At 38.9% G+C, this 26,734-nt stretch overlaps 1 protein-coding gene across 4 annotated transcripts in view; it reads right to left on the reverse strand.

The window, feature by feature from the left end:
* Window positions 1-448: 448 nt before the first annotated feature.
* The window catches only part of NETO1 (neuropilin and tolloid like 1), an 80,069-nt gene continuing 53,783 nt past the window's right edge, over window positions 449-26,734 (reverse strand). Inside the window, exons 8-11 of one of the 4 annotated variants that reach the window (XM_064480432.1) lie at window positions 11,497-11,610; window positions 9,030-9,588; window positions 7,977-8,051; window positions 449-1,504 (exon numbers count right to left, since the gene is read on the reverse strand). In XM_064480432.1, coding sequence (XP_064336502.1) covers window positions 7,991-8,051; window positions 9,030-9,588; window positions 11,497-11,610 — 734 coding nt within the window. In that variant the 3' untranslated portion in view covers window positions 449-1,504; window positions 7,977-7,990. Of the gene's footprint in view, window positions 1,505-5,886; window positions 7,107-7,976; window positions 8,052-9,029; window positions 9,589-11,496; window positions 11,611-26,734 lie in introns of those variants that run through there. The other 3 variants (XM_010998935.3, XM_031441750.2, XM_031441751.2) reach the window with 3 other exon arrangements.

Below are 26,734 nucleotides of genomic sequence, written 5' to 3' on the forward strand. Positions count from 1 at the left end.
GAAAAGCTGCCTTTTAAAGTGATTTTAAAAAAAAAGACACTTTTATTCATACAGTTAGCATATGTAAGAACATAAAAATCTAGTGTGACCCATGGTTTATAAGTATATTGAGTTGATACGTACTTCAAGTAATTCTATTTAAATGTTGTTCTAAGTCTTTGTGTTTTTTAAACGTATCTTTTTCTGTACTTTTGTGTGAGTTTTCTTTGAAAACACAGCCTGCAAATTAAACTTTTTTTTTAAATGAGAAAGATAATATGCCTATAAGAATGGTTATCAAATACTCCTTCTTTAGGCTTACTTTTGAATCTGGCTTAATTCTATAGTTTCTAGAAGGAAGGGTTAATAAAAACATAAGCCAGGTGTCAGGTCAGGACAGTGCTTCGGTGACAAAGGAAATTATTTATTTATTTAAATGTAAATTTGTACTCATCTGCTCATCTAAACAGAGCCATATTCACTATGCACTGAACAGCTGCTTTGAAGGATACCCAAACGTCATTTCCAGATGCCCACTTTCAATCCTTACATTCTAGAAATCAGCAGTTCTCAATTACGCATCATGAATAGCATACGGGCATGTGCGTGTTGGGGTCTTTTCCAGGGTCAACCTCATAGACCCCAAATGGTGGCACCTCAAGAGCTAAGAGGCGGTGGCTGGCCTTGCTTTTCTCCATCTAACGAACCTCTGCAGTGTTTCCCCCTGGTCCTGTCCCAGGAACCTCTCCTAAACTGGTGTCAGCTGATTGGAGCCTTTGAAAGGCGAGGCCTCCCCCCGAGTTGTCTGAACCCGGGGCTGGTCACAGAGACGGAGGCTGCGTCTCTGTCAGCAGTGCTGGGTTCACAGAGAGACAGAAGTCGGGCATAGAAGTCGGGCTGGAGCGAGACAGCAGCACGAGAACGGCAGCCTCCCGGCCACGCTGGCAGTGCCGACCTCAGGCTGTTTGTTTGTGGGCGGTGCAGTCTCTGACTTTCACAGCAACTTTCTTCTCAGGTTTAGACGATTTAACAGATCAAGAAAGTGAAGCTCAGAGAAGTCGAGCAACATTTCTGAGAGCACGTGACAAGTCGGAAGCAAAGGTAAAATTTGAGTTTGAATTCATCCTGTTGAAAAGCTTGTTTTCACTGCGTTATACCACATTTTTATACCGTAATTGTGGTTGTGAGACTGCGGTTCAGACTCACAAATAGATAGAGTACCTATCTATTTGCTTGCTTATCCCACGTACAAATTTATACCTAACAACTGTCCGGGATTAAAAAGCAGGATTTTCTGTCACGTGTTAGTATTTCTGTTTGTACTTGATGACTAGGGCTTTGGGGGTCACTGAGGAGCTCCGGAGTTCCATGCTGTTCAATAAGATGATGTAGGAAAGTAAGCTCCCAGGAAAAGGCCATCCAGGTGAAGTACGCCTCCGCGGGGCCCGGAAGCGCACCTGTCCCTGTGGACGAGAGAAGGCTGGAAGGTGTCCTCCATTGCTGCTCTTTACAGACGATGCATTTGCTGCATGTCGATTACAAAATGAAGTTTACACATGATTTAGGAAAAACGATTTACTTATAATATATTATATAAGGTATAAAAATTATCTTCCAATGCACTGTCATTTTGTCCCCAAAAGCTATCGGGCGGGGAGAAGTTGCTGTAATACATATTTGTGCAGATGAGAAAACACAACAGTATGGGGTTTCTATGAAAAAGCATCAGCTTCTCACAGTGAAACACGCGACATCGAATATGAAAGAGTTGTGTTCACATCGGTGAGAACTGCTGGCTGACTGTGGAGTTAATCGGCTTGAGTTCAGACCCGGATTTATCATTCCTTATTGTGCAATCTTAGAAAAGCTACCAGACTCCCTCAGTTTCCTCGTGTGTATGATGGAACAACACCACAAACAACAGCTCTAGCAAGTGTTACTGTTATTAGTCACAGAATTGCTGAGATGACTAAAGGAAGACTTACACGGAAAACCCTCAGAGTGGTGCTTACCATAGAACACTCAGTATTTTGACTAGTTACCCAACCATAATCTTGAAATTAAAAAAAAAAAAAAAAAGGTAGAAAATAAATAGAAACCAAGACAGAAATTTCTGGATATCTAACATCCATCGATTATTCTTTTTTAATGGCTTGTTTTGATTTCCTGTATTTATCCCAGTTTCATCCAGTTCAGCAAACACACTGCTGTCAGACGATTCTCCTTCAAAGACAATTTTTAAGCCGTATTTTGTCCAGAGACATTGGCATTCTCCCTTGAGTAAGATGCGAGCTCCTTCGGATGGCGCTACCCGCACTCGGAGGTCAGGATGCAAACGCCAGCCTGCTCTTCCGAGGACGCTGCGGCTACTCCTTCAGGTTCCTCGTACCTCCCGCTCAGACACGGGGCCCTGGGAGACTAGTCCCTGCCCCAAACTCTCTTGGCAGGAATTTCTCCCTGCTCCACTATTTGACAATGGTCTTCAATCTTCAAGAGCTGCTTGGAAGAGTAACTAAGCATTAAGCCCCTCTTGATCTCCTTGAGAATATACTGTATCCTAACATCTAAGCTGCTAACTGCTTTATTATAAAACGTTACCTGCATTGTAGTCTCTTGACCGCTGACTGTGTTTCATCTTCCACGCGAGGTTAGCGGGAAGGAGCTAATTAGCCCTTCAAGATGGAAAGCTTAGCAAATAATTTTGAGCTTCATTTTCCTTTCTGAGCTCCTCAAAGGAAACTTCCTTCTATAAGGCTCTATAATTATGCTCCCTACTAGTTTGCCAACTTTTGTTTTCATCCCCAAAGTGCTTAGGAAGAAGCCTGGTATACAGATTGCACCAGTTCAAAACAAGCTGGCTATATTGATATTAAATGCTATGTTTTCTACATTCGTGTCTAGATCTGTGACTATTAAGGCAAAAAAAAAGTTTTTTTTTTTTCATAGAATGAACCAATGTAAAGCAAGATGCCTCAGAGTTTGGAGAGATGATAGAATTTGGGACTAAATAAGAATGTGCTGACTGCACAATGATGGATGCAAAGAAATGGTTTAACGTGACAGTCATACCAATGCAGGAATAAGAACTCTCTGGAAACCAGCCCTAGTCAGTCTGAAGTCTGAAGCAGGTTGAGTTTATTATGACTACCTCTGAGGAATTAAGGGCATATTAAGAAGGCATTTACTTCTTTAATAACACATACCAGAGGCCGCAATAGAAAAAGATGAGATGTTATGAGTGCCTGACCTCAGTCCCCTGGACTTGTTATTTTTATCACACTGTTGGATGCATTTGAATGATGTAATTCAGTGAAAGAAATGTGCAGTACGATGTAAACAAGCTCATTAAGAAGACTAGTCTGGATAATTCTGCGTTAACAAAGGGCTCTGATTTATTAAACACGATTATCTATAAACACATATCTCTGGCTATTTTAACAATGTATCTTATTCTGCTACTTTATTCCACCTTTGAGAGAAATGGGGATCATTAGCTAAGTGGATAAGAAGTGGGCCAAGGTGGGAGGATGCACGGAGAGATGTGCACAGAAATGAACTTGCTTCAAGGAAGTTGGACAAAACCGAGACCTGCTTTTCACATCGTATGCAGTTAGGATTCAGAAGGTTTTAATTCTTTAACTTCCCTCCAGAGCTGGAATCTGACGAGCCGCATGTTCATCACCAAAATATCCAAACTTCATAGTAAGAGAAAATGCTCTTATTTATTTTACCACCAAAGATCAATGAATTTTTTGTCATGACTTTAAGGTAACAGGGACCAGTATCACATTTTGCAATTTATGAAGATATTCTGAGGCTGAGGAAAAACCCATCTGTGGAATTTTTAAAAGCTATCAGATTTGAAGAAAACCCAAATCCCTGAAGGAAAAAAAAGTTAGAAAAAATTGATGAACTAGGTTAAGTGACTATTCAAGAAATGTCAAAGGCCTAACTTTATTAAACACCGAGAATAATGGTTTATGGAGTCAGACCCACAAAATCTTTTTAGTGGAAAAATAAAATGCAAAACAAAAGATAGCATCTCCATCACATGGACTGCTCTCCTTTAAAAGCCCAAAGACACTGATTTCCAATTAGGTTTGTATCCACATTTTAATTATCTAATCAAATGATACTTAATGACGGCAAATCAAACATTGCATATGTCTATTTTTCCAATATGATGCATTAAAAATGGCATGTGTATAAAATCAGGTACAAAAAAATCGTATTTCCAACGCAGCACACCAACGTCGAGTTAGGCAACCAAACAAAGTGCACTTGGACAGAAGTGGAAGCTCAGTTCAGAGTTTCAAAGGTGTTGCACATAATCACGACCTGCCTCCCAGACTTTGCAAGTGAATTCAAATTGAGAAATGAAACAAGAAGTTCCTTTCAAATTGACTGACACGGTATATAATTACCCTATCAGAAAACATCTTATGGGATTAATAAAGCACTTGTGCGAATAATATATTTGAATTCACTCTATCAAAAAATAAAGTTATTTATTAAGAGAAATTTATTTGAAACATCTTGAAAGTCTTGAAGTATCTTATTTCTTATCCACACGTGTCTTCCCATTTGAATATAAACCAAATGTTGATATTCAGGTGACACGATTCCGATGTAGCCAGTAAATAGGAATTTTTTAATGTGTTGATAGATTTCAGTGCTGGCCTTTCAAGACTTCCCTGCAGGGGACGTGCAGGCATGTGGAGCCCCACACTCCCAACCGAGATCCAGCATCAAGAGTTGAGCCCCAGGACCAGAGGATGCCTCCAGTCCCCTGCCTCGGAGTTACCACTGACTCCTTTTATGATTGTGCAATGCCCATAGTTGTACCTTCCAGCATTACCACTGAAGAGGTCTGCTCTTCACTTGAAATATTGTTTGCCCATGGAGCTGCTGTGTATTAAATATGTGTAAGCAGTTCATTTTAATCATTACGCTTAGTGCAGCTGGATTTTTTTTTTTTTTAAGTCCCTGATTTCTGGTGCAAATGTCCTGTTGGTGGCGACCCAGCAGATCAGCACTCCGCACCTTCAGGAAGAACTGGAGACAGAAGGACTGTGGACAGTGTGGACAGTGTGGACAGCTCAAGGACAGTGCATGGTAAGCGCTTCACATGGATGTCATACTTCTTTTGAAATTATTCATTCATAAGCGTAAAGGGCCCTATGAAGATTTCTAAATAGAGACAGTGATACAAAATATGGCTAATCACCTTAAAAAAATCTCTGGACGCATTAACTTTGAAATAAAGGGCATGACAATAGGCCTGGGAATAAATGAATTAGCAAAGTCAAATAAAAAGGCTAAATTGTGGCATAATCAATGTGTATAAAATACGTAGCAAAACAATAAGAACAATTTCTTTATAATGTTCAATGTATTTTTTTCTCTTCATCAGTTTATCAAATTCATGGAAGTAATTATTTCTGTAGATTGATATTTTTTCAATACAGACTATTCAGAATTGCTGTGATGATTAATTTTTCTATCATCAAATTTAATTTTCTTTCTCATTTATTTGTTTTTTTTTTAACACATGTCAAGTTGAATGCCTAACAGGGATGTATGTGAGTAAATCATGTCCTGGGTCTGTAGCGCCTGCTTGAGTTACCAAGGTGGAACTGTGATAGACCAGATGGCCTTGCTATCGGAAGGACAAACTCCTAGAGAATTTAGCAATTTTGGAAATGATGGTAAGCAGATTTATAGTAATTTGGTGTTTAAAAAAATTTTTTAATTATTTCCCAAGAATGCACACTCAATATTTTAAAAGTATCCACCTACTAAATCAAACTTTAGAGTGTTTATATAATTCAACAGCAATTTAATATATTATAATATTATTTTTCTTTATTTATATTAAAGACATCATAATTAGTAAGTCTTCAGCAATCATATGTGTGTCTAAGTATAAGGAACAACTCCGAATGGTTTAATTTGGGTCATAAAAGGGCCTGTGATTTTAAAACATTTAGAAAAGACCTTCCTATTCTAAAAGGAGAAAAAAATATTTCACAAAGTTTTAGGGAAATCTGTCTGAAGAAGTCTGCTTTAATACTAAGGGACATCCTGTAGCCTAAAAGGTGGAAAGGGTTGATATAAAGTGTGTTCTTACGTAAGTCAGTTTTTAATCACTCTAATAGAAGAAAACATTTTTCTTAACTCAAGTTAGGAAATTATTATACATTTTTATATATCTTTATATAAAAAGTTACAAGTAGCAAGCATATGACACAAGGAAATGGAAGAGTATTGGAGAATGCATGCTTTTTACAATGTGTCTCATAAAAAGGATATTTTTCCAACTCAAATATCCAGTACTGACATGCAGGGTATTTTCTCAAACTGCCAATTCAATCATATTGCTAAGTGCTTAATCAAAAATCATTTCTGTTGAAGGGTATGAATGGCAAAATACCTGATTTCAAAACTATTTCTGAAACTCGATATCTTCCTTTGATTAAAAAAAATCAAAAACAAAAAGGAAATAGGGGTATATGGGAAAGACCAAAAAATGAGATTTTTTCTTATTGCAGTCTAGTAATTTTACTCATCACTTTTGGCTGTATTTAATCATAATACAACAACAGATGTTTATAGTCCATAAAACCTCTAGCTGGTGTTTCCATGGTCCATATTCTCACTTTTCACTGTAGCATGTTCAAAATCACTCTGGAACGCACTATTCTCAAGCAGTCTATATAATGAAAACAATGTACATGTAACACAAGGTTCATCCAAAATCGTGTTTTTTCACATATCACACAATGTACAGTTACCTAACAAAGACATAAAACAACATAGAAACAAAGTGAAACTGATGGTAAAAATAAAGTTGGGATAGTCTTAATCAGCAACTAATTTCTTCTTCAAGTTTCCAGTAAATCTCAAAATGTATTTAAAGACTAAGGAGCACTTGGTGGCCAGCAACCAAATTACGAAATGAACATATCATTGTGCAGCTGGGATGTCTTGCCGAAGGAATAACAAATGTCTGTAATTCTTAAGTTTGGGTAAAGGCAGTGGAATGAATTTAGAAATATGTCCACTTTTCACAATTCACTATAGAATTTTCTTTTCACAGTCCCCATGTTTGTATAAATAGTTCTTCTCTGAAAATAAAACACAGTTAAAACATTTTCTCCCAATGAAATACGCATACAAAGACACCAATTTATCACGGTAATATAGAGCATGGAATTGCATTCACCTAATTCAAGAATAGTTGATAGGTCTGAAGAGTTTTGAAGAGATTAACTGTCAAGCAAATTTAATTGGAGACAAATTAGTCTGATAGAGATATTGACTATCAAGTGCTAAAAATAAAGCCGGTGTGATACTCAATGACAAAATAAATGTACACAGAGACAACTAGTATTTATGGAACAGTTTACATCATCAAGCATTCAAATTTTATACCATAAAATTTGACATAACATGCTGCATTTAATTTTGATGAAATAAGCTACATAGTCATGCAAACGTAAGAGTGCACAAATTGAGTAAGTCCCACCAAATGTTTAGTATATGCGTTTTGAGCAGAATGTTGCCAAATTAAATCAATACAATTATTACCAGTTTTACACATTGGCTTCAGTTATACTGAGAAAGTATTCGAGTTTTTAATTATGAAAATCTTGGGCTGCTTCTGGTATTTGTTTTAGTTCACTAATTTTTGTCTCTTTACCTTAAAACATGTAAAATTTGACTTACTGACTTCTCGTTTTTAATAACGTTGTGGTACAACGCCTGATGGTAAGAATATTAACATTTATTTTAAAGATACGTCTACTAAGAGGCATTCTTCCATCAGCATTGAATTTGTTATATTTCAAATTGTAAGGTGTTGTGAAGCACGTATCTTGAGAAATAATGAATAAATAGCACATTCCCTAAAAAACTACAAGACAATCGCAACAAAACAGAACGGAACGGAACAGAACAGAACAAACTGGGAGAAGGAGCCGAGGGCGTTCGCTTACCTTGAATTTTCTTTTTAGACCCTAGTTGTGTTGTATTCAGATTCATGTTTGCTTAGAGACCCAATGAGGCAGAACCTGGAATGTTATGGCTATTTCATTCAACAAAGTAATATTTTCACAAAAAAAAAAAAAAATTCACACGTGTATTTACTTAAAAGCATTCCTAAAAATTCATAAAACGGTGGAAATAGATTTTTTTTCCCATCAGCATGCAAAAATATTAAACCAACTAAACATAGTTCAGGTTTTGAGGATGTAAAGTGAATTGAGAAAGTCTGTACGTTCATAAAATAAACTGAATGCTAGTAAACATGCAAAACAAAACATGAATAGATTGGATCTGGGGATTCAAAATAATTTTTTTCTAAATTTAAATTTTCTTTCCTCAAGACTTTTCATTTTAGGGCTAATAACCAATATAGATAATATTGTCTTCATATTAAAAGGAAAATGTTTCTACTAATCCTTGCTACATTTAAATATAAATGTTTAGTATTTCAGCGTACCATGCTATCATATGCAATTTGTTGTAGAAGTATTATGTGATACATGGAAAAAAGTATTGTCATTTTCATACCAAAAATATAATACATTATATTGCAAAATATGTTATTTTTACATTAAAATTATTCAACAAGATGGGTTAACCATCTTGGTAAGGCAATTATTTTGAAATATCATTTCATATCTTAAAATATGTAAATATCAATTGGAGTAATGTTTATGACCATGTGAAAGCAAATTAGCAATATAAATTTGTAATATAAATTAAAACCATAATCTTCATAGAAATAAATATTATTATGTATAGAAATAAATGAAATCTCTTTGGTCTGTGTGTGCTCACACGCGTACACGTGTACAGAAATGGGATAACAGGAAGAGCATAGACAGCACGGAAAAAGGAAAAGAAGGGGCGAAAGTTGAGACGCTGTGCTTTCAACCACCAATAAAAAGAGAAACTGAAATATGAAGACAAAACAGAACACGATATCCTGGAAGCATTTCGGTCCTCAGGTTATAGTGGTCATCAAAAAATCTACTGATACTGACCGCTGGACGGCTTTGTCGTGTCGGGACAGCCTGTGGCTGGTGGTGGGCACCTCCTCGAGCTCGTCAATGTCACAGGCGTCTGCAGCATCCTGGGAGTAGTTGTGTTTCATGACGAGGATGTTTCTTCTGTTCACGGGCGGGACGAGGGGCTTGGCGGGCTGCGGGGGCATCTCCGTCAGGACGGAAGCGTCTCTCGTGCTGAGGCTGCCGCGGCTGCCTTTCGTGCTGGACAGTTGTGATCCACAGTGATGGTCATGAACACACTTGGAAGAGGACCTCCTCAGTTTGTGGTAGTTTTCAAAGTCATCGGCCACATCTGCAAAGTCAGCTGTAGCTCCTGTCCCTCTGAGGGTGCATAACTCATAATGAGGAGGCTCAAACACCTCCTGGAAAACGGTCTGGTCAAAGTCCGATTTCCTTTGGACATATTTTTTACGAGGCTGTTTGATCTGCACAATGACAGAAACGATAATAAGGATGATCACAATGCAGGAAGTCACGCCAATGACAGTCCCACTGGTGTTGGTCAGCTGGTCCAGCAGGCTGGCTTTCCTCTTCTCTACAGGGTGAGGAGGGCGAAAACAACAAACGAACAGACAAGAGACAACCCACCACGCGTTAATACGGTAGTCCAAGCGAACGCCGAGAGCCTTAAAATGAGAGAGCTGTGTGTTACATTTTGTGCTGCCCTGAGCGTAAACACAGGTCTTTAAAAAGAAACACAGCTTCACTTTTCACAAGAGCCCTATCTTCCAGCCTTAGAAACAGCCCTCTCGTTGCTGCACCCCTACTTTAAACTAAGTATGTGTTTTGGAGGAGGTCTTACAAAACCTTCAGGATGACATTTAGGACTCAACTGGGATGTTAAAAGTAGTAAGTTTCTATTCTTCTCACTGGATAAGAAAACCTCCAAAGCCCACTACTGGGGACAAATATTGTTCTGAACGTATCCTGGTGTGGATCACTGAAGGCGAAGTGACAGTAATATTTTGATACTGAAAGGTGATTACACTTTAAGACAGATGTTTCTAGAATGGTGGCATGGGGGCTCCTGTGAGCCTTTTCCCCAATGAAGTAATCAGTTATGGTAAAAATTAAAACAAACAAAAAACATGTAAGGTTCCTAGAAATTGTCCTAATGGCACATATTAGGTACCTTTAGTCAAGAAAATCTAAATTTCGTTAGGAACAGGGCCTTTGAGGTCCCCCCAGTTCATCCAGATGGAAGCTCTGCTCAGGGAGGTTTCAGACAACACAAGGCCCCTCCCCCTATGGCCCCCAGCCTGGAGCTAGTGTCTCCCCAGGAAGGGCAGGACACCAGCACTTCTCAGTGCCCTTTCCACCCCCAGATCCACAGGCAGGAGCGTCTGAGATGTTGGGGCTCCCCTCCTCCCCCCAGGCCCCACTGCTAGCACAGAGGGTCTACGCCAGGCACACAGGTTGAGAGTACAGGGCCCCAGTCACACCAGGGCAGTGGTGCAGAGATGTGGCCCCTGGAGAGAGGCAGGCCCCAGGAACCATGGGAGCAAACCCACTGTAGGCAAGTAAAACTGACTGTGACCACTGACCATGAACAGCCTGCATTCAGACTCTTCACAAACTATCCAATTTCCGATCCGTTCCCAAGTGGTTCATTGGACACAACATGCATCACTGCCCACATCCCCCCTCAGAACAGCTGCCACTGGATCTGCTCTTCTTACTGACTCTGTGAACCACGGGTCCTGTGGCAATGCTCTCGGCTTCTGTCCACAGAGGGCATTTTAGTAAAAGATGTTGGACTTGAAGCATGAAGAGTTATTTGCCAGTTTCTTTTCCTTTGCAAATTGGTTAATACTGGATCTGAACAAGAGGACACGTGGCGCTCTGAACTTAACCAAAATATGCAACATTCATAACGAAGCCAAGGGTTTCTCTCTACGTAAACAAACCTTTTTCTACAGGCTACAGAAGGGATCTGGCACGTTGGGAGCCATTCGCACTGGAAAGACGAAAAGCATTTTGGTGGGAAGACTGAAGTCAAGGTAAGTGGTTTGAGGTACTCGAAAGCTGTAACGTTCCTTTACACCTTATCTCTAGACTATGTGCACAATGTCAGGTGAAGACAGACTGGAATTGAGCGAGAAATACAGCCACAGATGAAGGGGCTTCCGATAGGAAAGCCTGCATTGCGTGAAAAGCGCCGAGGCCCTGTCCATGGTCCTGCAGGCTCCAACAAGGAGAATCTCCAGTGAGCACCAAGTATTAACGATAGTCCACTGTGCACTAATGAATGTGGAACCTTCTGGTTACATCACAAGCAGAAGCAAGGAAGAGGCTTACAAATCAGTTATAAGACATACAGGAAGTTCATAAAAGGCAGTATACAACCTATTGTTAACACTGTCTACAACAGAGAAACATCGGATAAACTTCTTCCCGCGCTACAGGTAGACGGATTTTGCAAATTTCGGGGGCTAATCATTACCTTTACAATGATTTTCGTCCCAAGGGTACACACAGTTCTGGAGTCCATTGCAGACCAATGTGTTGTTAATACACATGTTACTGTGGCAGAAGAATGTATTGCCTTCGCAGGGAGCTACAAAGGAGAAGAAAAAGGCAAGGAAAAAAGTTTTACCTGGGGCTCAGTTACAAATCACTCGCACTGCAAATCTAAAAACAAAAAGATTAGTACGATAATTTGCCGTCAAATTGAGGTAAATGATGAAACGACATTCTATTCTCAGAAGTGTTGCCGTAGGGGTAATTATTTCTTGTGTTACTAACAGAGCCGGCATTCCCCTTGACGTGAGCAGCTTATAAAACAGGCACACAAGGTTTTCCATCATAAAAATGAAGTGCATTATCCATATGAGTTCTTTTTTTTTTTTTAACTTGGTGCATTCATTTAGCAAAACATAAGTGCCTACCACATGCATAACATAATGCCTTACACTGAAATTCTGTAAGTGTACATTTAATTGTACTGTGCAAAAATTTTAGTTTAATGGAAACATTGAAATATTTTTGGAAAGTATACACTTACAAAATATTAATGAAGGAGATATATATTAAACAAAACCCTATGATATTGTTTAAGCATATGAAAGATGCAAAGAATGTTATGAAATTTCAGAACAAGGGAAAGTCTATCCTGAACAACATAAGAAAAATATGTATTATACTCAGCAACATTTAACTTACATACTACTTTAACCTACTTTGCATATATTTCACACATTCTACTAACTTTAGGTACAATGGTCCATGAGCTCCAGGTTGCCACGTTTAGGGCACTGGGAGGTAAAATAAGAACTTTCAGAAGTATATAATTTGGCTGCAGAAATATGAGAATTAGAGATGAGTTTAATATAGCAAAGCATAACGTTAGGAATGACTTCAATATTAGAAAAAATACATTTTTTTCATTATCAGAGTAGTAAGATGTTTAGAATAATGACTCTCTGGAGTAGTACGACATTAGGAATTACAGTTTACGGACAACGCTTTAAAGTAATTTCTGTTTTTACCTTTGTAATCATCCCACATATCTTATAAGACGCAATTTTAGTGTTTCTTTCAATAATGGTTCTGTGACCCTTTAACAGATAGGGATTCTAGAAAACCATCAGGCACAAAACACAGAATTTACAGTGGTTAATCAACAGGAAAGTTTTATTAATGATCAGTCATGTTATTAATTTTTCACCTTCAAAACTACATATTGCAGGGTTTTCTTTTTTAAATAAAGTTTCTTTCTTTAAATGTATTTTCTGTATTAATCAAAATTGTTAGGAAAATACTTTGCATAAGGTCACAATATATTTTAACATTCCTAGAGGAATCATTTTTTAAAAAATGCTCGTCTTGAAAATCAAAAGTATGGCAAAGATGAGTAACTTGAGCCCGGGATTCCTCGGACTGTCCACGCCCTCCCTCCCAGCCCCAGTCCTCAGAGGAAGAGTTTCTTCCTCCCTCTACTTGATTTGCCTGTGAAGTCCCTGGTTAAAGAGTAAAAAAGATGTAACAGTCATTTTGAAAAACAAAGTACTAAAGGGCAGAAAAGATGCAGATCCAGTAGATAGTCATTTTGAAAAGTGTCATGATTAACATTTTATTTGGCTCCTGCTTTCAACACGGTGTAAAACTTTTATCATGTAAAATTTAACAATCCAATATACTATTGCAAAGATCTGCTTTTCAGTAAGGAACTAAATTTGAATTACTGTCGTCAGCCATAATGGCTTTTGCAGAACTGATAAGGTCTGTTAAGCAGATAATGAATGTTGTCAGAATGTGTACACAGAACAGAAAGGAGTTTTCTGCAAATAGATTAGAGCAGCTGCAAAATGCTTTAGTGGGAAATGTAAAAAGCACTCAGAACCTGATAAATTGCAGCGGTTTGTAAAGTACAGTTAATCCATCAAATAAAGAATACCTTTAGAGGAGCATACGGATTAAATGACCTTCCAGAATGAGTTGGAAAAGATATTACAATTACTATTAAATAGGGTGGCTTTGGGTTTTTTTAATTTAAATATAGACATAAAAATGACTTTGCACACTGTAAGTGATTGAACGAGAACAGTCTGTTGGTAAGAGCACTTGAGATCTGAATTCCAAATCCTCCAAATGTAATTTTGTTTCTGTTTCTGCAGCTTAGTAGAAGCAAAAATGTTTACAAAATGCCAATCAGCGTGCCAGTATCCGTCATCATTAAATATCGGTGGTTTGACTGGGAGTGGAACTGGTAATCCCGGACTGCCAATGAATCAAGTTCCCGACACAGTTCTTTACATCAAATAATATTCAAATGAGCCAGTTAACTGGAGTCATCCTCACTTTTTAAAAAGTATTATTATTCAGGGCACCACTCCATCTTTTCCTCCTTACCTTTGCTAACATTTATGGAACCGCTTTGCCAGCAACAAGCACGCAAACAAAAACAAAAAAGCAAATCTTGCAGTGGCTGAGAAACAAATGTATCATGAGTTACACCCTTTGAACAAAAACTAATTGTGTCTCGTAGACACCCAAACTAAAACAGACTGGATTCTGAAGCTTCCTTATAGTGCACGTCTGAATATTTCTCTCCTAGACATACAGATATCTAGTAGTTCATTAAAGATTTTCATTTCTATCTCCTGCTAAAAATATAAAATGACACCGTCTTGCCTCCCAAATCAAGCTAGGTTCTCACTGCTCCTTCAAGGATGCCCGATGCCTAGGCTCTGTGCATAAACATCTCCCACTGCTCTGTGCACACTCCTCGGATCGCTGGTTCAGCGGCCACACCCGGCTCCCTCCCTCTCTCTGTCCTGGAACATCCCCTCTCCACGCTGCCATTGCAATCATATCAGAACTGTGTCAACTAGACAGTTTTGAAATAACTATTCCAATCCACTGGAAAATGACTTTTTCCTTAAGTCCTATTCTACTAACAATTTTTAAAAGGGTTTCACACTTAGTATATGTTTATCATCTTTCCCTGCAAGTTCTTATATGGTTTAATATCTCTAAGCATGTAGTAAATATTCAACCACAGTAAAACATTCAGTGTTAATGTTGAATATCAAGACGACTCAGTTATTGTCATAATATTCAATTTATTATATGATAGTAAATATTCAGATATTCCATTAATTCAATTTTGAATTGATTAACGTCACGGAGCAAAAGTTTCGTTCTGGTCAGGCTGCTTCCATGAGGATCCCAGAGGGCGGGAGACTCTCACAGGTGTGTCTCCTAGGGGAGAATGAAACCTCTGAAACCTCAATGCCAAGGTCTTCCAACACGATACAAACGGTGACATTCTCAGAAACTAAGACTCACTCGTTTATTTGGCTGTCTTGCTCCTAACAGCTGAGGAATCACGTAGCCCACCCATTTTTAGAGGACTTACCCTACGTGGAAATTCAATGCACATTGTCAAAAGCTATCGCCTCTTAAGAAGCAGCTCCTTTATTTCCTAAAATTATCTGGAAGACACTCAAAATTAAGGTTTACTTATAATAAACTGGCAGCTAATGAAGTAAAATTATTATCCTCAAAACTCAGAGAACCTCACACAGGTGGTTCTGCTGATCAGATGAACCTACTTACTTCTGGGACTAAGTCCTCTGTTGCTTTCAGAATAACAAATACAGCCTCATATTGATGGTAAGAACTAAATACATAGAAGAAACTATTTGCATGGCTTTTTGTCTCTGAATTATTAAAAGCGCACTTAGACATAATGACCGCAACTATTGTAACCTCACTAAGGGTTTATTGAACATCACCATTTTATTATCCAGATCTAATGCTACGTGTTTCTTTTTAAGACCAAAACTACATGGAGTGAAGTATTGCAGTTAGCCAAAAGAATGTCCTACGTGTAGGCACAGCACTGCTCTTTTTTTTTTTAATTTTTTGGGGGGCAGGAGGTAATCAGGTTTATTTATTTATTATCTATTTTTGATGGAGGTGCTGGACATTGACCCTAGCACCCTGTGCATGCCATGCACACACTCCACCACTGAGCTCTCCCCTCCCCCTCCTTTTTTTTTTGTTTGTTTGTTTTACAATATCGCTCTTGATTTAAGTCATTCAGCTAACACAGAAAATGGGTATTTCAACTCTGCACAATGAGTCTTCCCACTCTGTCCCCTCCTCTCTCATGCACCAACACACAGGCATTTGGGCAAAGTATTCTTTCTGGACCAGGTTAAGTGTACGTGAACCTGAAACCGAGTGCTTTTCCAGGCACTTCATCCTGGGGTCCTAGAGTCCTGAGCGCGTCACAGAGGGTGGGGCTGCGTCTCCGGCTCTACGGAGCCATCGTCCCTAAGGAGGGGGCACTCAGTTACCACATCTACAAAACAGAGAGACAGATAACACCTACCTAAGTGATTTAATTATGCCAAGAACGCAGGATAGTCCTGGCCATATGGATTCAAGCATTAGAATGTCTCGCAAGCTGTTCTAAAGAACCAGGATTGCACAGAGGCTGTGGTCAAAATGTCTGAGATTGAATCCTGGGTTCAATCCCAGTTGTGGGACCTTAAGCAGATTTTACTTAAATTTTGTCAGTTTTAGTTTACTTCTATATAATGGGGCTAAGTTAAGGAGATACATGATATGAAAAGTTAAGTGATTTATATTAAACTTCCGAATTCGTACAGTGAGGCTAGTCATTCACAGCCCGCTTGTTAAGACTAAATGAGAACGCAAGTTTGAGTGAACCGCACAGAACTTCTTACAGAAGAGCATGATGCAGTAAATAAAGAAACGCTGTTTAAGAAGATGAGTTACACAGAGAACTGTTGTTTTTTCATGTAACAAAAATAGCAGATAGTTATTCTTTAGGTAGTAAAATAATATTGTAATAAAAACAGCATAATTAAATGGGTTTCACTACATAGACCTGTAAGATATTACGCCCGGGAGTAATATTTAAAATTTAACAACCAGCACTTCATGGGAACCCACCAACCAGCGTTAAATAGATGCTGATGGTCATGTCACAGGAGGGGATCTCAGCCTGCCTGTGTGCACCAGCTTTATAACATCCCAGTTTACAGCCACATGCAAGAAGCTGGGAAAAATTAATTAACGCATAATGAAACATCTTTTTCTCAAAAATTACTGGGGCATGCTTGTTTTAGTAATTTTTCTAGCGTATCTTCCTCCAACACACCATGGGTTTCACAAAAATTCAATCCCAAGGGCTAAAGGGATAACTCCCTTCTATGATTCAAAAAGTAGTTTTAAATTAATTCTGATATTACATGAAGTAGCCCAATGATAGGTAATATGAATAATTAATGTTACAGTTTGCAGAAATTAAGGTTTTTATCCTCTTGCTCTCCTAAGTCATGACGTCAGCATAGTAATACATTTGAATGTGAAAGTGGAGTCAGCGATACACCAGAGGCCATCAGCTCCAAGCTCTTTTATGCTACATCTGCTGCACTGTTTACGTGTAAAAAGAAAAAAAAATCCCGTCTATAACCAGTCTCCATTTTTTTATATGCAAGTACACAATAACCACACCTTTCTAAGATACACCCAGGACTTTCCTAAAACTAAGACTTCCTGAGTTATTTTAACATCTTGTGGGGTACAGTCCTGTGCTGCACTCATGCCCAGTATGAAATATCATTAAAGTTCAACTTTTAAAACGAAACAAAACAGAATTTATGACATAGCTCCTATAGCGAATGGAGATTTTAGCATGAGTTTGTACTGTCTTATATAAGGAAGGAGTAGACGTCTACGGTATCTGTGGTGCCCCGTCATTCGCAGGGTAACAAGACCAGCGAGATAATATGCATTTTCCAACACCAAGTTGGAAAGAGAGAGATTCAGATCCCATCCTGGAAAACCAAGAGAAGCAGCTCGTAGACAAGAACAGCCTTTTGGTTCCAGTATAAACCCGGGGATGCTCTGAAGTTTTGAGTGATCCTATGAATTTGAGGCTTGGATAAAAGTGGCATTTGTCCTGCAATTGTACTAACAGAGTTTTCAATATACAGAAACATGGTACACAGATACAGATTTTGAGATTATCTAAAGGTCCTTTAAGCTAAAATTTAAAATTCAAATTTAAAATCTCTTAAGTGAACATTTATCCAAATATCCCATAACAGATTATCTGGAAACACAAAATTTAACTCAACGCTTTGCTCTGGCAAGGAAGACGCATACTGCGCGTCACAGGACTGGAAAATGCAGTGCGTTCCTGCGTACCTCCCTTCTAGCGATGCCAGTGCCTTGTTCAGAGAATTCATGCACCAAGAAGCCTGTTTAACTTTGTTTAATTCAAATATCTCCAAATTTATTTGTATACAACTTAAAAGACAATATAAAAACAAAAAAAGGTTACCAAGCGTTGCCCTAATGTTCAAAAATCTTATAGTGGTAAGATTCTTAATTCTTAAGGGGTCATAGAATAAAAAGTATGGGGAATTATGAAGGTATAAAGTTGGCTGGAAAAAGCAAATCATTTTAAATTATAAAGCCTCACATGCAAACATACATATGGAAAATTTTACTAGAAATACTGAGACGAAATGTTAGCAATGACTATTTATAGGATATTTACAAGTTATACTTAGTTTCTGCCGAGAAATCTTCCATATATACGGGTATGTGTGTAAATACAACAACATACACACATACAGTTACTTTTTATGACTGGAAAAATCTGATAAATTTTCATGAAAAAAAGTTAAATATTAATCCAAATAAGTCAATTTTCTATTTCAAATTGTAACCAGTAAAAGAATAGTTTTAAAATAACATTTCTACGTTATTATATCTAAAGATACCTAATTAAATCAGTAGTTCACTGAACTCATTGCTTTCTTCGGAAATTTTTTTTAAATCCACGTATGTTCCCTTTCTGACCACTAGGTGGCGAGAGTGCACCATACTTCGGTGAAGGAGCGTTTCAATCCTTCGTGATGCTTAAATCACAAACGCATCTGCTACAAACAACTTTTATACCTATATACTGCTGATTCTCAAGGAATAAACACTATTAGGGGATAACCAAACGATTTTGTGGCCCATCTTAATTAGGCAAAGGAGGAGAAGAGAAAGAAAGGCTGCCAGGTACTCAAAATAAAGGGAGTTTTACTTTAAAATATAAGAAAGCATCACAAAACATATCATAACGTTAAAGGTCTAATCATGGATGCACCATCACTTTTCAGTATCATGGCACGTGCTTATAAATATCGTTCTAATTCTGTAATTAAGAGGCATTTAACTTATAATTGCTATTCGATGCTACCACCACCCACCACCTTTCTTTTCAAGTCCAGAAATCCACAAAACACTACTCAGGCAAAACCAAAACAAAATGGAAATAGAAACTGGCAGATTTCTCTCTGAAACATTGATACTTCAAATACCTGTGCTTCATGGCTAATAAAACTATCATTGCTAGAGCAGTTCAAAGTCAAATTACATCATATTTCCTCAAGATCATGTGGAAATAGAAGGGATTCGCGCTCGATCCGATTTTCCTTTAAACATCACTTTACCAGCTGAAACCTGCTGGGAGCTTTCAGTCAGATGCCACCCCCTAGGTCTCCCAGCCCCCAGCCCAAATCCTGCGTCCTTCCACAGGCAAGTCCTGGCTTCTGGCTTCCCTCAGATCACTTCCTTTTAACATCTTCAGTTTGAGGTTTGTCAAAAGCTCACCCAGCCATGTGCTGACCTGCACACACACACACACACTCACGGTCACTCAAACTCACACTCACACACACACTCACATCTTCGAGTCTCCTCCTTCCATTCCTTTGTATTCTTCGTTTCTTCCCCAGTCATAACGTGGATGGAAATGGTCACGGAAGCGTGTGGAGAGGCATCAGGACGAGGAAGCAGCTTGGAGAACCTGCCATGCCACTGCTTCACATCCTGCTTCCAGCTCTTACCAGCCCTGAAGACACTGAGTTATTAAAACTTTCTGACACTCAAGATGTTCCAGAGTCTATCACTTCCTTTGAGAGATGGAAACAAAGCTTAAAATTATTATTATTATGTAAATATGATATGTACATGCATTATATGTTTAGGTAATGAATTTATACTAAACAGCAAAATCTGGCATACTTAAAAATTCAATTGCTTTTACTCAATAATAACTTGCATCTTTCAGGTGACAAAGGCGATTCTCCTCGCCCCCTCAGGCCTCCTGGCTGGTGGCTACAGACCCTGCAGTCGGTCTCCTGGGGTCACAGCAGACCCCTTGTCCTCTGTACCCAGCCCTCTCCTGAGGCATCTCAGTCCGACTCAGACATCGGACACTCTGTCTCCTCCTGGGCTCACACTCCGGGCTCTGGCTCCTTTCTGAGGTCCAGATTTGTACTGCGAGTCCAAAACTCTCCCTAACATCTCCACCTGGCATTCTCACGACCGCCTCAAATGGAGTATGTCTGGGGAGGGGGGCTCACGGAGAAGGGTTATCACCCTACTCCTCTTAATCACCCCCCTGCCTCCACCCTCCTTCCTGATGTTAAGAGACCTGACTAGCCCCAGCCCCTTGGCCGCTCAGGCTAAAGGCTCAGGGTCATCCTCGAGTCCTTTCTGCTGCCCACCCCCACCCCACATCCACCGTCCTGTGGCTGTACCAGCCCTCTCTCAACCCCACGCTCCTGGCAATGTCTCCGTTTTCAGGACTGAGTCACCTTTCACCAAACAGTCCCCTACACGGATCCATGGACACAGTGGCCAGAGAAGCCTTGCACATTCAAGTGTGAATCTGATCGAGTCTCACTCCTTTTAAAACACTCCAAAACCTTCCCAATAAAGCCAGATTAAATTCCAGACTCCTCAGTGCACCTTTGCGAACCCAAACCTTTCCTCTTTACCCGGCTTCCTCCTGAACTTCAGTCACCCACCACAGCCTCAGGGCACTCGGGGCCACACCCCTCACCACCACGTTCGTTACCCCACGTTGTGTATGCCCACAACGCTTACTAGGATTTGAGCTCATCCTTTTTTAATTAATCCACTTGTCCATGGTTTGCGTCCTCTTGTAAGAATAAGAGGCAAGGGAGCTCTGCTCACTGCTTTATCACCAGGTGCCATCTTGCACATGCTTGATAAACCCTCGTCAGCTAGCTAGCAGACCAAACTTCTTTATACAGTAAAACGGATACAAAGTGCCATCTTCTCATTAAATTCAAACAATGATTTTTAATTTTGGAGCAATAGCTAAGCTCCTCTTAATGAACCTGATAGAAGAAAATATCTGAAATATCAGAGATCTCAGTTAGCTGTAAGCATCCAAGTCAGGATTCAAAGACTTCAGACACGGGATCCAAAAGCCTTGCTTGCTGCTAAGCATCATTTTTAATGGCAGAATTCTAATTACAGAAAAAGAGAACGTGAAAGAAAATATCAAATATATTTGGCCATGAGAATTGTCTCCCAAAATGAATGTTTTGCTTTATTTTTCTCAAAATAAATAGAAAAAATTCCCTGCCACCGGGCTTTAAACATAAAATGGCCCTTGGGCTATGTATGCAATTAGAGAAAATGCCATTTTATTTGAAAAACACTGACAAGATTTGAGGCCAGAAATGGATTGCTGCATCTTCTCTTCATTTTTTATCATCTTCATATTTTTTTTTTGAAAAATCAATATCTGCTCCCAAAACTCTCTGTTCCAATGTGACAGTTATCGGTCAAAATATCCAGCATTATTATTAAGATATATCTTAATCTTTTTCTAATACAAAAACTTCTGCTCGCCATCTAATTCCACTCCCAATCATGAGGTCCCCTCCATCTCTCTGCTAGAACTGCATATTCCTACTGTTCCAAAAGACATGTTATTACGAGAAGAGAAACTTCTTCATGGGAAGATTAAATTTCATAGGGAGAGACCATTCCTTTCCTCACGGGGGGCGTGAAGCACAGCATGGTTTATCCATTCCGCTTGATGCTGAGGAATTATTATACACTCTACACCATGATTTTGTCTGCCTTGGGCCGGCCATCCGGTGATTGTCACAGTGTGCCGTTAGACGTGCCTCTAGGGCCAGTGCGTAGGAAACTGTAGCTCATTCGGGTCTGCACTCTGATCGTTATGAGGACTTGAACACGTGGCCCAGGGTTTGCTCCCGTGACTGGGGCACACACACCTGCGACGGGAGTCAGTGCAGCCTCGCGGCTTGGTTAAAGGTATTACTTGTATTTGGCTTCATTTCTGAACACGCCAGCTCCCCAAAGGAGGACTTGCTGCAAATCAGGATAAGAGCCAAGCAGCATCAATGGACCGCCACAGCTTGTGACTCTGGTAGTTCGGAGACTGACAAATCGGAATGATAATTTTCTTTCTCCATAGCACATACATTGTTTACTTTCACTGACAGACATAAACTCCAGGAGCTGTGAAGCCAGAATCAAGGAGATCAATATATATTATCCCCAAGGATCCTACCAAAAAGTTCAGGGAATTTCCCAGCGTGATCAGAGCTGGGAATCCATTGTAGGCTGCAGGGATGATTTGGGCTAAAAGAATAGGTTATTAGATAGCAGTGTGGTATCCTGAACTGCAGGCGTAAGCATCACCCCTCCAAAAACACTCTGATGATCAATTAGTATTTTCTGAATTCGTAAATGAGTCTTAATTTTTCCAATAAAGAAAATAGTGTATAATTCAATATCCTGTAATAACCTATAATGGAAACAATCTGAAAACATATTTGTATATGTATAACTGAATCCACTTTGCTGTACACCTGAAACTAACACAGCATTGTAAGTCAACCATATTTCAATTAAAAAATAAATAATGTATATACTCCTGTTTCTTTAGATTTAGTAAATCCCTTCAGAAAGTCAAATCTAATTATACTGACGGCTTTTTAAAAATGTTTACTACAACAAATATTCATTACAGAAAAACCATTAAGTATTGATAATCCATAAACCTCATCAGCTAAAAACAATCAGTTAATTGCATTGCCTTCTACACATACGTATTACATATGGAATAGATACTGTAGATTAAATATTTCTCTCATGGATTTACAAGAATATATGTGTAATGTCACATGTGTTTGGTTTGCTACTTGCTTTTTGAATTTTATTTCTAACATAGTTCATTGTCAGTAAGTATTCATCTAACACATCATCTTAACAGTTAAAAGAACATATACATGTTTCAAGACCTATTTGACCAAGCTATTTAAGCAATTTTCATGCTTCAAATGATTCTAAACATTCTCATTACTAGTGTGTATTCTTAGGTTAATTTTTTAGAACAGGTGAGACCCTATTTTTGTTTTTTACCTACATTAGAATTTTGATATATAGTGCTGAATTGCCCTTGAGAGAACATTTACTTTCCTGCCAGTATACGAATATCTTCATTTTACCACATCATCTCCAAAACTGGGTATTTCATTATTGCTGTTTTTTTTTTAAACAATTTGACAGATAAAAATGATGTCTCATTGCTGTTGGAATTTATGTCTCTTTGTTTACTAGCATGAATAGGTGTTTGTTTCCTATACCAGCAGGCTGTTGATGCTTCTCTATGAATTAATTTTTCACTTTATTTGCCCCATTTTTTATTGGTGCACTTATAAAACATTTTCTTACTGTCTTATACAATTTATATTCTTTTTTGTTTGTTTTTGTTCATTTGTTATTTGTAATGAAGTATAGCGGACTCACAATATTATATTAGCTTCAGGTGTACAACATAGTGATTCAGTATTTTTGTGGATTATACACCACACATTCGGGCTTCTTTACAGGGCACTACGTCTGCCACTGCCTGTCCTTTATGTTACTAATTGTCCTTCAGTTCACCTTTTTCCTTTTTGTTTTAATTATGTTTTTATATGAATAATACATCTTAAATTTAAATATTTAAATTAAGTTTAATTTAAATTTTAAAATTTAAATAATAATGCATCCTAAATCTTGTACATTTGTATTTAGTGATGGTTTCCCTTTTCCATAGTGTGTCGTATGTCTGCTTTATAGAGATGTGCCAAAGCCCATTACACAGTCAGCAATTTTCCCATCATATTTCTTGTAACATTGATATTAGATCTATGCCCTCTGCTACTTAGGCTGCTGTGTGACATACATAAGAAAGTCATTCCTGTGTTAATAAAATGGTCTCAATCTTTTTTAAAAATACATCAACTCATGTAATGGGGGGGCGTGGAGGTCTAGATCAGTAAGACGTCAGTTTCCACTTGAATCTATGCTACGTTTGCTCACCTTGTTTCCTCCAAAACATACACCTTCTTTCCCTGTGAAATAATTAGAGAATATAATGCCTTTTGCTCTTAGCATGTCCTCCACCTTGTAATGTGTTGGCCTTTTTCTAGGGGGAAAACAAAATGTTATTGTTGTGAGTCGATTATCATCAGCCTTTTTTGATGTATTTTCTCAGAGGGTTACTGAACTCTGTGCACTTTCACAGTAATAATCAAATTACAATCTATATACTTTTTTCCCTTTAGGAGCCATTAAATTTAGTTTATTGAGGTGATATGGTCATTTCACTCACGCATTACAAAACTGGGAATTTGCACTCTAGGACAGAATGCACATCGGGTACAGGAGGCAGATGGCAGACCAACCATGTTCCAGACAAGAAACCATAAGATAATCAAACTGAACAGTGAAATAATAATCAGTTACGGTGGCAGAAGAGTAAGGATTTATATGTAATATAAACAAATGCTGGAGGGAAAAAAAAACTCTACGAGAAGAGAATTTGACTTCTTAGAATACAGCGTTTTGGTGGATAATTTACTGAAGTAAAGGAGGAAGTAAGCGGTGGGAGTGAGGAGCAGAGTACCAGGTATCCGGGAAGGTTTTCCGCAGTGAGTCACACACTTGAATTCCATTTGAATGAGTGTGGCTGCACCTCACGAGGCGAACCCTCCTACTCATCTGTGGGCCATCGGCGCCTGCTGCTTCCATGTTCACTGAAGGAACAACAGAATGAATGGAGGAATTCAAAGGAGTATCAAGCTGAAAACCCATCCACGTCTACGTCACTACAGCAGTAGTCATTACTCAGCTATAGGTCAAGCTGATGCTGGAGTGATTCTCTTTCTTATATTGCCTACGGTTATATCTTGTCACTTGAACTAACAAATTTAGGAATAGCAATACATTACTGAATAATAATATATTAATATATTTAAGTAATATATTAAGTAACATTCATAGATTGTATCTGCATTATCCATTGCATTAAAAATTGTGCATCACTACAATGAATATGTTTTAGTTTCTATTGCTGAGTAACAAATTATTACAAACCTGCTGGCTTAAAGCAACACCCACTTAATATCTCCAGCTAGCAGGTCAGAAGTCTGGGTTGGGTGAGGTCTCTCCTTAGGGTCTCACAAAGCTAAATCAAAGAGGTGGCCTAGATTGGATTCTCATCTGGAACATGGAGGCCTCTTTCAAGCTCATTCAAGCTGTTGGAAGAATTCAGTCCTTTGGGGTTGTAGGACTGAGGTTCCTGCTTTCTTGCTGGCTGTCAAATGGGAGGGGGTGGATTTTTTAGCCCCTAAAGGTCATCACCATCATTCTCTGCCATGTGGCCCTTTCTATAACATGTCAGTGTGTTCCTTTAATGCCAGCAAGAGCATTTGCTGCAGCTTAAAATGTCTCTGACTTCTCCCATCTCTGACCTTTAGATCTTCTTTTAAAAGAACATAAAGAGTATTACCAATATTTGTTCTGTATAGTCAGACCAACCAGGTTATGTGTTGCCCTTCTATATACTGATAACAAACTATCCAAAAGAGAAATTAAAAAAACAATTCCATTTACAATTATAACAAAATGAATAGATGCCTAGGAATAAATTTAACCAAGGAGGTAAAAGACCCACACTAAGGAAACTGCAAGACTTTGATGAAAGAAGCTGAAGATGACCTATACCATGTTCATGGATCGGAAGAACTGATACTGTGAAAAATGTCCATTGTACCCCAAGCAATATACAGATTCTGTGCAATCCCTATCAAAATACTCATAGAAATAGAACAAGTGATTTAAAATTTTTTGTGGAACCCCCCAAAATCCCAAATAGTCAAAGCAAACTTGAGAGAGAAGAACAAAACTGAAGGTATCACATCCCCTGACTTCAGACTACACTATGAAGCTGCAGTAATTAAAACAGCATATACTGGGACAGAAGCAGACACACAGATCAGTGCAACAGAACACAGAGCCCAGAAATGAACCCATACTTTTGTACTTCCCCAAAGTTACCAAGAGTATCATCTGATTACAGCATCAACTCAAAGTCCAAAATCTCATCTAAATGTCACCAGCTCAAAGTCTGAAATGTCACATCGAAATCATCTAAATGTTGTGCAGAGAAGGCTCCTGGGGGCTGTCTGTGAAGGAGTCTGCACTTCCATTCCTGCAGTACAGCTCCTCTCGACATGTGGACCCATGGAACCAAAGAGACGAGCTGTCCTCCTCAACACTCCAACACAAATGGTTGGAATGGCATCGGATAATAGTTATAGAGATTCCGGTTCAAAGAGAATGGAGAGTCAACAGGAGTCACTGGTCCACGACTGCCTTGAAACCCAGAAGGGTAAACACTCGGGTTTTCCTGATTACGTTTCCAGTTCTCATCCTCTGTGGCTGTGGACTTGGCTCTGCTCTCTGAGCCATCCCTCTTTTCTCATGAACACTAACGTAGCTGGGCCATCTCATCAGATTGCTTCATGCTCTTAGAATTTTAGGGTTTTGATGGCTCTTTTCATTTGGGTTTCTCTGCCCCTTTCAGTCCAAGCTGACAGTGTTTCTGCTGAAATAATTTTCTCAAGAGCCTTGCAGGTCTTGCTTGAAACACTGGGTTTTGTTCTCCTGGACAGATGCCACACCTGTAAATCTGTTTGAGAGGATCCTTTCTCTCTCCTTGGCGACTGTTGAGAAGGGTAAGGGGGCCTGCCCTCACCCTCCTGGAGGGCCTCTAACCTGACTCAGAGGATCTGTGAGGCCCCACTTTAAACTCTTCTTTCAAAGGCCTTTTAGTTACTAAACACTGTGATCTTCTGATGTTTCCGATGGTTGAGCAAAGGTTATACACTCACATTCAGCCTTGTCTTTCTGCCACATTTTCAGCATCGTCTCCAACTTTTAACATCTTTGCCCCCGGACAAGCGGGTGCTTTCAAAATCATCTGGTCCTAATTCCTTTTGGTTTAATAATTCTTCCTCAAA

Source organism: Camelus dromedarius, chromosome 28 (assembly GCF_036321535.1).
Source record: "Camelus dromedarius isolate mCamDro1 chromosome 28, mCamDro1.pat, whole genome shotgun sequence".
NCBI lineage: Eukaryota > Metazoa > Chordata > Mammalia > Artiodactyla > Camelidae > Camelus > Camelus dromedarius.